Here is a 14,300-nt window from a genome sequence, read left to right as displayed (position 1 = left end):
GACCTATTATATAAATAAATTATACAATTTCTAAAATTAGTTAAAATTACAAAGCAATTATTCTGATAGCAGTTAAAGAAATGTTGATGCTGTTGCAGTGAATGTTTGGAGGAGACTGTCACCACCCAGCCCTAATTGCACCAGGTGTGCCTCTGATTGTCGCGGTAAACCGGCTACAAGCAGCTGCAGTGCTGCTTTCGAGCGTAACCCCAAACCTTTGCTTTGACTTTTGCGTCTTCCAACGGATTTGTTTGCCTCACGTGCTTTATGGTTTGGTCGCGACCATGCCACTGTGAGAAAAAAAAGATGTATTCAATGCTTAACTTCTCAACTTCTGCCGACTCCACCCTGTCAGGTGTTGACCCTCAGAGACTGCAGGAGCTGACTCACCGGTCCGTCAAAGTAAGCATTATTATCGTTTTGGGCGTGATGATCACTTTGGGAAATATTGCAGTTCTCCTGGTTATTACTTCCTCCGTGGCTGGTTGGTCAAGAAACTCTCGGTACTTTCTCCTCTCTCTCACTGCTGCAGACTCTGCGTTTGGACTGCTGGTCATGCCCTTGAATCTCTGGGTGAGTCTGCTAAAGGACTACACCGAAGGGCCAGATGCGCTTTGTCACGTCGTGGCCTTTTGCAATGCCACCGTTTACTCCACCTGCATGTATACACTGGCCACGATAAGCCTGGAGAGGTACGTCGCAGTGTTTTACCCGCTGCAATATTCATCTCTGATGACAAGAAAAAGGACACTGCTCCTGATTGCCTTCGCCTGGTGCTTCCCTCCCTTTCTACTGTCGCCAATATCATTTCCAGATGGCATTATCGAGGTTCATTTTTCAACTGCATCCCTGGTCTGCAATCCGTCCTACTCCACAAATGTTGGATACTCCCTAAGCTTGACATGCTTTATATATTTTCCCTGCTCCATCGTCATGACATACGCAAATCTGAGAGTGTGGTGCGCGGCAAAGAGGCAGAGGCTGAAACTGCGCAAATACGATTGTGCGCGTCGCAGGAGACACAATGTGGCATCCAGAGTGCTTGTGCCTATGATGGCAGCCTACTACACCTGTTGGACACCCTGCATGGCAGCTATGATCTACAATGGTAAGCAATAAATAAGCGGAAATAAAAATAAATCAGGAGGTGCATTGGGGGGGATTTATATTTCATTAAATAAGTGAATTTAGCCAAAATGAACACAAAGTTGTCCAGAATCATCCGAGGAAGTCATATGTTGAAGACAACTCGATATATATATACATGAAACTGGTCTTGCAACGATTTCTTTGTGAAGCCAGATTCTTTAATAATACAGGGCAGTTTAACGTTTTAGAACTTAAGCTCCTGAGGTCAGCCCAACTGATTGTACAATGACTGAAGAAGTGTAAAATAACGGTTACTTAGGCACATACAGGATTCAATGTCTTTGTTGATATTGCAGTATTTATGCTTAAGTCAACATTAGAGTTTCAAAGGTATAGCAAGAAAACAGAGAAGTAAGTATTTGAAGATCTACTGAAAGATGAATTAACAATTAAACATAGTTATTAATGGCTATTTCCCCTCTACTCATTTCTCCAACAATTTCAGCTGTGACTGTGCTGATAGAAATAGCTGTCAAAGTTATTTATGTAATTATGGGCATGAATATACTGACCCGTGGCCAGTTTTATGACTCAGACCTTTTTTTTTTTTTTTTTAACTTTTTCTCACTTTCCCCAACCCCGTGCTGTCTTGTAGTAATCAAGACTGGAAATGGAGTCAGTGAACATTTTTGAAGTGAAGACCTTCTCCAAAGAGGGCTGTAATTCATCTGATATGGATGAAAATCCCTGCAAAATGAAGCTGACAGACTTAACTTAAACTTAAAATTGCTCTGCTGTCCAAACGTTAGTGAGCCTCAATGTAAAGCGGTTGCCTCTACTCCACCAAATCTACCAGTTGATTTTGTACTTTTATATCTAGACTATAAATGTTGATGGCTTCGTATCATTACTGTCAGTGGAAAGACTTGCATCTCTTAAAAATAGATGAATCCATTTTCTAGACATCATAAACCAGCGAAAGCTAGACTGTTTGTTTCATTTGTGACCCTTTCATACAAAAGGTTAACAACTGTTCTCAGTCAGAAGCTGCCGTCTTGTGTCAACGGTTGCTGTGAATACTTGCTCCACTTCAATCGCCATGTTTTCTGCCCCACAGCAGTCTCGGGTAGCAGCGCACCAGAGTGGATTGAGTTTGTGGTGGTATGGCTGCCGACCTCCAATGGCTTCCTCAACTGCATCTTCTACTTCTGGGTAAACCGAAGCTTCCGCCGGAAATTCCACCTCGTCCTCCAAAGGCTGGCTCTGGCCTTCTGCCCCAAACTGGCCGACACCCTCGGATGCCGCAGCACTTCAAAGACACATTTTGTGTCAGGAATTCTGGATAATAACAACAGTGTCCATGAGCGTTCTTCCAGTGTATCCTCCACCTGCACCCTGTTGAGTTTGGCTTAGGATGTCTGCACCAGAAGAGCACCACTGGCATGGTAAGAGACATCGTCGGTGACCTCTGTGCTGTCTTGTATTGTCCGGCTGAGCAGGTCAACTCACGTCAAATTATTGACATATCTCGAAGTAAGGTATCATGGGTAAGATGTGGGTCACATGGGTTTCAATGCAGACAGATTGGCACTAAAACAGGCTATCATGACAAGTACTTGAAATAACCACTGCACAGTCTACATCATTGTGATTTGAGTTATTGATCATTGTATATTTTTCTTATTTTTTTTTTAAACAATGTTCAGTTGAGTGGAACATGGGCTCAATTTATAACTTATTTGGATTTTTGTTTTGTTTTACCCATGCACACAGATTTGACATGCCACGATTTGATTCACTGTCAGAGACGGAATCTTAAACCACCTTTTAGTTGTTTTAGTTGTCAGCCTTGTCTGTGCCCCAGAATTGCCTACCATTATTTTGCATACAGCTATATAACGGATCTTTTATTAGTGTCAGCTGTTGCGTATTTAGACTTGTTGCTTAGGTCAACATATTTTACCTCAGACATTTGAGGTTAGTCAATTGGATCATCACAAGAAACTGAAATTTAGACTCCTATTCATATGACAAATTTGTGAACTAACATCACTATCCAATTACAAAAGCTTAGAAAGATTAAAGCCATCAAACTCTCCTTCAATTTAAACAGTGTGTCGAAGACCTTGGCATATAACAGCTGGGAGAAGTTAACCTTTAAGTCACGGCATTTCAGTGTATGCAAGGAGAAAACTAATTATGCAGCTACACTGTAGAAAGGTCACCACATCTGTGCCGGAAAGAGATAACTTGGGTAACTTCTGAGGCTGCGGTTGTTTATTTTAAGATATTAAGTCCAAGATCATCCTCTCAGTATCTTCTAACGCAGTATGGACTCAACTTGGCAATGACATGTTTTTCACTGAATAGAGTTAACTGTCATGGTGATGTTTGATTTAGATTTAAAGTAAATCAGGAGTAAGAGTCTTTCCAAAACCATTCAAAGAAACCGAACATTTTATGCAACTTCTTTTAGCCTTTGGTTGTCCCCATCATTCTGTTTGCATCAGGTCTGTCACAAAAAGATACCCAACTTAATAATGACCTTTGTATGTATACATTTTGTTTTTTCTAAATTCCTAATTTGATAAAGAATGAACAAATAACAATTAATAATGTATTGGTTTATGGATGATCTATGAAATAAAGCATTATGCCTTTGAAGTGTGTCTTCACTTAGTCTGAGTTCAGTATTTACAAATACATCATTTGTAAATAATAAATGACGTTAAAGTGAAAAGTGTTCACTATCGGCTGTATCAGAATGCTCTGCCTTTTGTTCTGCTGCTCTCCACATTACTAAATAACAAAACAGACCTGTCAAAGGAACCGTGAAGAGCAGTGTAAACTTACTCGTAGTACCTGAGTTGTTGTTCTACAGTATGACAGCATGTTATTGCATGAGCGTTTGTCAGACAAAGCGTGGTTTGCTTCCAGTGAACATCTCAGCTTTAGTGCGCTCTGGGTATATCTGGAGGCAGGTGTGTTGTAGGTCTGCAACACTTGTAGATGCTGTTGTTGATTTGTTTTTCTGAAGAATGAATTGGAAAGCAAAACTCCTAGCAGTTTATGCTTGAGCAATTTAATACAGTAATGCAATTCTAATATAGAAATGGAAGTTTGGTTTGTTTCACATGCCCAGGCTGTTTTATAGTAGACCATATGGTGTGTAGTAGTACGCCGTAGCATGTGTGTTTTTGGAGTAGACAGAATAATTTGATTTGAATGTAGTGCCTAGTCTACTGTTGTTAACATTCAGTTGCATATATCTGAAAAGAGCACATTTACAACATCATACACTATAGAGATTAGATGACCAATAAACTATTGGAACAGCGGAATGTTAATTTACATTGCGAAACAATCTGGGTTTACTATATGCTATGCACATATATTTGACGTGGTGTTAGATTTTGGTAATTGCTGTCAGTGTTCAATTTCTTCAGTTTTACATCTGATCAAGTGTTTTATGATGACTCACTTGAATTGGATTATGCAAATGACCACCTACCAATGCCATGTTAGATGAAAGGTTGAGCCAGGGGTACAGAGCTAAATAACAACATTGACATTAATCAGAAGAAGAGAATATAATGCTTTGACATCTGAATAATGGATTGGTATGAATTTGAATTTAAAGTGTGCCTCATGAATAACATGACATAACATGAGGCACACAACAGGTCAATATATATATATATATTTCACAAACTAGTTTTGCAAAGAATGAAGTTAGAAAGAAACAAATCATGACAGACACTTCCTTAATACGTGTCACTATATGCGTTGCTAATTAGTAATGAAATATTCATATAAGGCAGGTGTAAATACATGGGCCAAGTTTAATTTGTTGAGGTGTATACATTTCAAAGCTTTAGATTTGACATTATTTGTACTGATATTTAGGATATATTTTTCATTAACTCATTGATGTGGTGTGAAGCAGAGCCCCAGGCTCAGCAACGTGACTCGGCAAAAATGTTGATGTATTCCTTTCACGGGTCTAAATCCTTTAGAAAAAGGTGGGGATGTTTTCATTGTGAAAGGTTAGCGTTTTAGTGAACCTTTTAGGCAGTTGTCAACGCTGCAAAACCCTCTCAGGATTTCCTCTGCAGACAGAGCATTTGACGCTGACATTGGTAGTTTCTGTGTGCCGCTGTATCTCTGCTACCATGGTATTTCTGCATGCATGAAAACAACGAAGGAATTCAATTTTAACAACATTTCAAGTAAAACAAATGAGACTGTAAGTAATCCACGTATCTGTGACTTTTTGGACTAAGTCAATCCACTGGTCAGGCATAATGTTTGTTCCTGCAGCATCCATAAGTGTTTTTCCAGCCATTGGCGATTTTTGCCGAGCAGGTCTCCCGGGACACTGGAGTGTTGTCCATTAGCAGCCTCAGCTCTCCTTGAGGATGACTGCTGATAGAAATGACAGGCGATCCAGTCATGGGGAATGATGTCTATCTGAGGAATTCATATACTCCCACAAATACAATATGCTGTCTCATAAGAGCTCATACTTCAGTCATAACTGCTGTCACTACATTAAGGCTGATGTAAATGTGAAGTGTCTTTGATGATTTTTAGGACACAAACTGAGAGAACTTCTACCATTTAGATCCAACAAATTTCTAAAACATTCGTTACTTTGGCTTACTATACAAAACATAGGCAGGAGTCCAGATACGTTTTATCAGTATATTGTCTCTAGATATTATTTCAAATAGTCTTTATCAGCATCACACTGTCACAGTAATAATGTTTCAGGTGTTTTTTTTTTCATCATTGCATAATGTATTTGCCACCATATGTGACAGCATTGTTTGTTGAGTTTACTACTGTTCCATGCCCATGAAAACCTGAAGATAAACATAGCAGTATTCTGCAGTGAATTTATTAGCGTGTGCACAAGTCACATTCTCCATTTGTGTATATATCATTTTAATATATATTTTCACTGTTTCCGGTAAAGGCCAAATGACATACATCAACATCTTGAGGTTGTAGTGCCACCCTGTGTTAATATTAAGTAAGGCATGAAAAAATCCAATACATCAATAAAAATAGAATTTATTTCTGAATGGTTGTGGTGGTGCTCGGAGGAAATGCTAATTGTATTCTATTGCATGAGTATATTGTTGTTATTTAAGATTTGTCCATGTTTTGCTAACATTGAGGAGCACATTCAAGACAGGTAGTAAATGTAATATTAGTCTTTTTTTTTTTTTTTTAGATTAACTGAAATGCTTTATTCTTTTTAAACAATTTTTGTAACGAAAGGACAGCCACCTCTTGATACGTCTTGTCTGATTACATTAGAATGCATCGATGGGTGTTGATTTGTGCTTTCTGCAGTTTGCTGTTCATGGGCACTCTGCACTGTGAGGGCTCTTGTGGACGATGCAGATGGGAAGTCTTTAATTTCAATCATTGCTTCCTGCTCCTCTCCACAAAACAAGTAGATGAGGGGAGCAGGCATATACCGACTCAAATCAGTGCATAACCACATTATCAGCTAGGCTACATTAATGCCATTGTTACAATTGTTACATTTTCATTTGGATTATTCAGTCATTGCTCTTTGACGCTCACTTGCCTGTAAAGGATGACAAGTGGACCGACTTTAATTTTTTGCTATTATAGATTTGTTGCCTACCACCATGATAGTACAAATCTAGAAATAACAGGTGCAGCTGTTGCCCTAACTACTCTGTATTTGTGTTTGGGCTTATTCCTTGTTCCCAGCATCACCCTGTCATTTCTTAACTTGTTTGTAAATGGCCTCAACAATAATAGAGATCAGACTTTTGTCTTTTGACAGCCTGCTGCACAGTTCAGAAGGTGACTACCAGCAATTAGAGGTATGTCAAGATCAGAAGTTAGTCTGTCCTCTCTGGCTAGCACACCGGTCATTGTTTTCTAGATTAGATTGGCATTATTTGACAGGTTTTTTTTGTATGTTGTATTTGTTTGACAATTGACACAAGCCGGGAGGGAATTTTTGAAAGAACAGTTAACTAAACAGACATATTGTCAAGAGTGATAACAAATAAGTAGCACACCATTAATACATCTTTTGAAAGATTCATTTTATTCAAAGAGCTTTTTACTGACAGGAAATGACAATTGAAATGCAAAGAGATAGCATATATTCATTGTTAAAGCCAACCAGCTACATTTTGACATTGCAAGTTATTTTGTAGTCGCATGTAAAAATAGCAGCAAGTTATATTCAGTCATGGATGTTTAATTGATAGGTGGTAAATGGACTTAAAATTGTTATGTCTTTGTAGTTTGAAAATGCTTGTTTCAATAGCCATAGCAAATAAAATCGAAGGAGTGATTTTAGAAATGCTTTGCAAAAATTTGTATTTATCATTACATATTTAACATTACCAACAGCTGAACAGCAACCTTGAGAATTAAAGATGTTGAGTAACTAAAATAGATTAAATATATATGCTCTGTGGCCTGAAACACACACCAGACGTCATTGAATACAATTCAAACCCTCTGACAGCTGCAGTACCACTCACCCAAATCATACAATTAAGATGCATTCAAATAAAACGTGGTTGTGAAAAAGCACCAGTTAAAAACAAATATAGTTCTTTCAAGGGTATTCACTCATCATTCATTGTCAGCTATTCTAATACAATATTACTGTATTGCATACATTGATTTATATATATATATATATATATATATATATATATATATATATATATATACACAAATTCTCGATGACAGAACTGTAGAAAAAATGGGAAAAGTCAGAACAGATTCTAACTTAAATAAACACTGACACCATATAACTAACATAAAAGAAGAAAAGAAAGTGACACTGCAATTACATTAGGAAAGAATGCATTAATAACCAAGTAATAAATGCAATCAAGCAATTTTAAACCAGAAAACTGCTGTAAAGAGTGACTGGATTTAAGGAAGCAGTAACATTTTTCGCTTTATTACAACAAAAAGAATGCATTGGAAATTCAGTGTAAAAAGTAGAATGGTAGCGGTCAACTATCACCCTGATTTTATCACCATTCTGCATACCAACATCTCAACGTCAAACGAATCAGTGAAATGATGGTGCATGTATACAGGCAGGTAAAATAACCTTTTTTTTCTGAGCAGGCAAATGGGTAATCAAAGTATTGACAAATGCATATTAAAGTTTAAGTTAAGGACAGCATTAATGACAACAGGCAGTGACAAAGAAATGCAAAGAAACTGAAGGCAGACAATTTAATAAAGTCCTTGCCCAACCTCGTCTGTCTGGTGCACTCTATGAAGACGGACAAGGACAAAAGTACTTTATCAAACTGCTCACCTCCTGTTCTAGTTGCAGAGGATGCAGACACTCCTAATTGTGTACGTCAGTGTGAGGAGGTTTTTGGTCAAACATTTCAAGGCCTCCAGATGAAGAGTGAGATGAAAACAGCATGCCAGCTCAAGAAGACTTGTGTTCAGACAGGTAGTAGCGATACATGACACCAACGACAGTTGCTGCAATAGCAGGTATCAACCATGTTGTCCAGGAGCTGCTGGAAAGAAATAGAAATAGATGTATTTTTTTATACATTATTACCCATTGCGTCTTTTTAATTTGCAACTATCTGTGTTGATCAAAATCAATCATATTTAACTATTTGCAGAAAAAAAACACTTTGTAGTTTGTTTGATCTCCATATTTACAAGGATTCATGCAAATGAGCAGAATAATTAGCAGTAAACAATGAGTGACACACGATGTTCATCATGACGACTCACCTGGACTCTCCTGAGTTCGAGAAATGTTCATCCTGTAGCAGAGAAATAGGACTCAAATTAGAGATCTATATAATTTAGCCACAAACCAAGATCTTTGTATTGCCTTTGTTAATTCTGTTTCAGTGACTTTGCTGCTTACCGTTGCGTTCTCCTTTTTTCTGTCATCCTGCAAAGAAAATCAATAAATCTTAATGTGATGAAGACACTCGTAACCAAGCCAAGAATTTAAATCAAGTCAGTTTATCAGTCCATAGTATTCATGTTAATTACTAGTTTAATATTTACAACTGTTGACAAAATCTAAAAATAAAAGTAGTAAGCTGGAAAAATATCAGTTCTCAGAAATCAGTCCCTGGAGAGCCAGAGCAATAATCAGACAGCAAATAATGTTTCCACCCTCAGCAGTCTTATCTTGTAATGTCGGTTATTAATCTGTATCCACTGATTGTTGCAAAGCTGTGTGTTTTGAAAAAAAACATAGCAAAACCAGTGATATAGCAACATGAAACTTAACTAAAACACTATTGGGGGCCATGCAAAAAAATCTACTAAATGAGAAGAAATGTATCACAATCACACAGTAGTTATCTTCAGTATTACCTTCTAACTACTATACAATATTTATAAAATTACTGAAATAATCCGACATGGTATACTTTCTACAAAGCCTTGATCAAACAATTTAACTGCAATAAAGTTAGAAATTTGAAACTATATGTTCAACACTCTGTGTTTGTCTCATCTTACTTTCTTTCCTTGGTTCTGTTTGGATTCACCGTCAGTTAAAAGGATCACACATGTTTAAGTCTGTCTTGACCCATTTGCTTTGTGCCCATATGTACATTAAAACAGGTTGTGTTCAGCAAGCAAAACTGCCTTTTTAATGATGATTGAGCTATGCTGCACAGTTCCCAACATTTGCATTTGATTGAATGTGATCGCCCTCAATTTGCTAATAAGCATGTGATCCCCAAATTCTTTTCACGGCACCAACTTGTGACTCCGAGCAACTTTTGTGAAAAAAATAGCTTCTTCTTTTCCTTGAAGCGATTTGGTGACGCTGATTAATTACTCTGCTTGATTAAGGTCAGTATTTGACCGAGGGACATGGACACCATGAAGAGATACTACAGGTAGGGAATCGGGTCCTTCAGAGCTAACAGAGACCTGGTCTTACCATGTGGACCTCCCCAAGATAGTACTGCTGGAGCATCTCCCTGGCATCTGTGGAATGACCCACGTCCTCAAAGCTCTCTGTGGCGTCAGCACCCGCCTGCTCCAGCAAAACCTCCTCGCCTCCCGGATGCTGAAATACAGATACAAGTGTTGAACTTGTCAATTTACTTCTATTCAACACACTCAGAATATCATACTGGGGTTTTTGAATGCTTCATTAGCCTAAAGAAATGAAAAAAAACCACTTGAAATCACAGGCAAATTTATGAAATGCACCAAGATGTTTAATCAGTAATGGAAAGTAACGAAGTACGTTCAAGTCTGTACATGATGTATGACTACAATAGACAGCTAAAGCTGCCAGTTACCTTACAGATTGTGAAATACTGTGCATACGTTCACCTTCTAAAAACTATGAATTACTTTAAGTTAACATCCCATCTTTAATAATTAAAAATGAGCTCCACTGCAAGCAGCTTCAGTATTAAATTGTTAATATTACTTTTTTATCATATAATGTTAAGCTACTCGTTTATGTAACGTTCCAGAATTCCAGGAAGTAATTTTAGCCGAAATAGCTAGCTAACGTTAGGTTAACCAAAGACTTAGCCAAAGCACAAACTTCAAATATGACCGAAATAGTTGATACCAGTTTGGAGAAAGTGTTTCTTATTTCTTACCTCTTCAAGGAAACTTGTGATGTCATAGACTTTGTCGTGGACGATGAGCCAAGAGTCACTGCTCATGCTATGCACTCTTATTTCATCTAACGTGTAATATTTTACACCTTCTGTTTCGCCGTTTTCTTCTGTATTGGTGTTATTAGCGGATCCACTACACGTGTGAGTGGGGTCGTCGCTAATTTCCTCACCCATTCTAAATAGTGTTAATAACCCTTATGTCACTCTATACCAACAAAGCCAACGTTAGCTTCTGTGTTCCGGGTGTGCGCGTAACGCTAGCTAGCTAACTTTACGTCTAAAGTCAGTTTGCACCCCGTTCGAATGAGGTTAATTCTGCTCAAATAAAGCTGCTATTGACCCCGTAGAGGCGAGATGACTTAAACATGAGTATTACCACACTAATGGTGAATTGCGGAATAGAAAAAGTCCGTAACCCGGCACATCAGCAGACATGTGAAACCGACCAATGACATGCATGTCGCTTTACTATGAGTCGCCAACACGTGAAATGACCAATGAAGTTGTGAATTTCGGAGTGGTGGCCAATCAAAATGTACCACGTGACGATCATGAGACTTGGACATTTGCAAAGGTTGTCAACTGTGCGCTGTCGTTGCGCATATGAATCTTTGTCTGACATAACGTGTCTTTTTAATACATTTTTTGTTGGATAATCTTTGTTTTGGCACAATGTGGGATATAATGATTAATATAAGATGTATTATAATTGAAATAATATTCCTCTTTCAACTCTAGACCAACAAACGAATATGGAAAATAGTATAACACAATTTAAAAAGGCAGAAAAAACAGCATATCTTTATATCATTTAAATTAAATGACATAAAGATGTGATGTTTTTTCATTTTCTAATGCAACATTAATGGAGCATGTCTAATGCTGCATGTCTTAATGTTGCATTCATTCAGAAAATGAATTACAATTAACTAAAATTAGTTTCTTCAGCGTTCAACTAATCATAGTATTTCTGAACTCAAATGTGAATAATCGGTAATACAGAACATTTCCTTGGTTGTAGGCCTACAGCCCTGGGCAAAAAAAATAATAAACTTTGGTAATTACACATTAATGATGGGAACTTTATGTATTGATGTGCATCTTACTGTGCTCATTGAAAGCCTGAGAAGCATACACTACTGATGAACAGGAATATACTTTGCCAATTGTTCATCATATACGTCACATGTAAAGTCTGCATTTCATCACATTCAGGTATATATATATATAAGGCTTTCAGGAGACTTAAGTCTAATTGTCTCAGGAGACACTTAAAAAAAGACAATATTTTCAGTAAGCAGCATAAACTTTGGTCTGACAAGCCCATCAGATAAAAACATATCTCATGCAACAGCAGCAAAAACACTTGTTGGTTGTATAATGCTGAAACCCTGTCACCTGTATACTTCTGTACACGGTTACACTATTATTCATTGTCATTGTACAACAGGGCTGTTTAACAAAATGCAGTTTTTAGTCCCATTTTGCTTCATAAGACAGATAGCAGCCGTGGTTGGTGTTATCTTTTCATATAATTTGCACTCTTCTCAGACACCTCTTGTCACCAATATCACTGATGCTTAGTAGATGGGTACCGGTGAGTGCCCCTGTCCTAGGCTGTGCACATCCCATGCCAGTTTGTAATGTGGCCAGTTAGGATGTTTTTTATTGATCCCCTGTAAAAGTTAACAAGAACTTGGCACGAAAAATCCTATACTCGCTTTGCATGAATCTTTTAATGCTGAAATAAAGAATACCAAAAACCAGGGGTTGTCTTTTGAGTATTTATTCTCTGTGCAGAGAAGGTTCAATCATCACAACAGAATGCGTACAGTCTCAGTGTAAAGTGAACGCGCTTTCTTTATACAGAAAGAGCACAAAGGGTGGGGGCCAATGTTACAGACATTTTGGTCTCCGACTGGTAAAAACAACAATGAAAAACAAACGGCCAGCAAGCAAAACTAGTGGCCAGATGGCCTTGGTGCTGAAACATTCTCATACAACATAGTTACAGTTATCTTTGTGAAGGCAAGGGTGAACAGCAAGATACATTTGAGCACGTACGCTAACACAAAGGGTGAAGGTCTACTGAGTTCAGAGCAAAAGTACAAACACTTAAGCATTTACACAATATACTAAGTAGACATTTTCCATTACAGCAGTTAGCTGCATTCCAAATCAAATATTTTTTCTTTTTACATTTTGCACATACTGCAGCTGCCCTTACAAAGTACGTACTGTTGCATGCAGTATGTATTCAGTTGCGACACACTACTTCATGACAACAATACACCTTGAACTTTGACCCACTTGCTCATATATCCGCTGCGCAAAGGATTATGGGTCAGAATAGCCAGAGAAGCATGGTGATTTGCACACTGCAAAATGTGACTAGATGCAGTAGGACATGGTATTTTTAGAATACTACATTTCACATGAGCTGCGTTCCAAATGGCATACTTTTTCTTTTTCTTTTCATACTGTAGCTGCCCACAAGAACTTAGAAAAAGAGAATCCGACTGCACTTACGGGCAACAAAATGATGATGCAATGGCGGATGTTGTTGCACTTTTTACTCCATTTCTCTTGTCATTACAATTATTCTTTTACTCATTCAGTGCACTCTAAAGCTTTTACATTTTCTTTTGTATTCATTGTTCACATTATTAGTTACCTGTTTTATTCATTCTGTGTGGTTACATAGCTGTGTTTTTTTTTTAACACCTCTCCCGCTATTATCACAACCTGTTTATAATTGTGGGATTGTGTACAAGGGCAGCAGTGTATATACCACAGAGCTATTGGCAATAGTATTGGCCCTGAAGTGGATAGAGGAGAAGGAAATGAATACCACTGTTATTGCATTAGACAGCTTTTCAGCACTAAAAATAAAAGAAAAAAGATCTGGCAGATTGTCATTTAGAACTGATATGATCAATTACTTATAATGTAAAGGATATACGTAGATTAAGGGCATGGGTACACGCTTCCGTTGGCTTCCTGCTAATGTTGGTGTGGAGGAAATAAGTAGATATTATGACGAAACAGCACTCAGAATTATGTATGTAGACCTACAAGTTCAATGTATGCAAAGCTGAAGCCAAGACATTCATTAGAACATATGCACAATCAGTATGGCAGGAATATTGGGATGATAATGTAACTGGAGGACATCAATATAATATACAAAGACATGTTGGTTCTGGGAAGAGGGTGGGCTGGAAACGAAAGAATGAAAATATCATCAGTTGTCTGAAAATAGATCATACAGGTACATGGTCTCAACTATACATTATATGTTCACACTGTAGCCAACCAGAAATAGTCAAACATGTACTACTTCATTGTAGAAAATATAACATGAAGAGAAATTGCATTCTTCAGTCAATAGGGAGGAAAATAACAGCATGACCTTTAATTGTCAAGCCTCTTGAGAAGACAGCAGGGGATGTACTGATATCATTACTTTTTTTATTAGAAACTAATTTAACTACAGTCATTTAACTTTTGTCTTTATTTCTTTATCTATTATCCTGCATAATCTCTTGTTCC

General features: G+C 37.7%; 2 protein-coding genes across 3 annotated transcripts; one reads left to right on the top strand and one right to left on the bottom strand.

Annotated features, from left to right (window-relative positions):
* Nucleotides 1-306: 306 nt before the first annotated feature.
* On the top strand, nucleotides 307-2,502 carry LOC306700705 (adenosine receptor A2b; the record flags this gene model as incomplete). Its single annotated transcript, XM_079165796.1, has 2 exons — nucleotides 307-1,108; nucleotides 2,207-2,502. The coding sequence occupies 2 exons, from the start codon at nucleotides 307-309 to the stop codon at nucleotides 2,500-2,502; spliced, it is 1,098 nt and encodes a 365-aa protein (XP_079021922.1).
* A 4,697-nt stretch (nucleotides 2,503-7,199) lies between these two features.
* cyb5b (cytochrome b5 type B) lies at nucleotides 7,200-11,184 on the bottom strand. Of its 2 annotated transcripts, none has more exons than XM_079158803.1 (5): nucleotides 10,728-11,184; nucleotides 10,049-10,177; nucleotides 9,011-9,037; nucleotides 8,872-8,903; nucleotides 7,200-8,645 (listed from the first exon to the last, which is right to left on the bottom strand). In XM_079158803.1, the coding sequence occupies exons 1-5, from the start codon at nucleotides 10,920-10,922 to the stop codon at nucleotides 8,552-8,554; spliced, it is 477 nt and encodes a 158-aa protein (XP_079014929.1). In that variant the 5' UTR covers nucleotides 10,923-11,184; the 3' UTR covers nucleotides 7,200-8,551. The 2 variants fall into 2 exon arrangements, with proteins under 2 accessions (XP_079014929.1, XP_079014930.1); XM_079158804.1 differs by having other exon boundaries at nucleotides 7,200-8,642.
* Nucleotides 11,185-14,300: the final 3,116 nt, after the last annotated feature.

This window comes from Pholis gunnellus (genome assembly GCF_910591455.1).
Source record: "Pholis gunnellus genome assembly, chromosome: 1".
Taxonomy (NCBI): domain Eukaryota; kingdom Metazoa; phylum Chordata; class Actinopteri; order Perciformes; family Pholidae; genus Pholis; species Pholis gunnellus.
This window is presented reverse-complemented; position numbering and strand designations above follow the sequence as displayed.

Bases quoted from the DNA above. Each gene is read 5' to 3' on its own strand.
- cyb5b (XM_079158803.1), bottom strand. From the start codon at position 10,922: ATGGGTGAGGAAATTAGCGACGACCCCACTCACACGTGTAGTGGATCC. The intron at 10,178-10,727 runs GTAAGAAATAAG...TCTGTATTTCAG, and splicing joins TCACAAGTTTCCTTGAAGAG to CATCCGGGAGGCGAGGAGGT. The intron at 8,904-9,010 runs GTAAGCAGCAAA...TCTCTGCTACAG, and splicing joins GAAAAAAGGAGAACGCAACG to GATGAACATTTCTCGAACTC.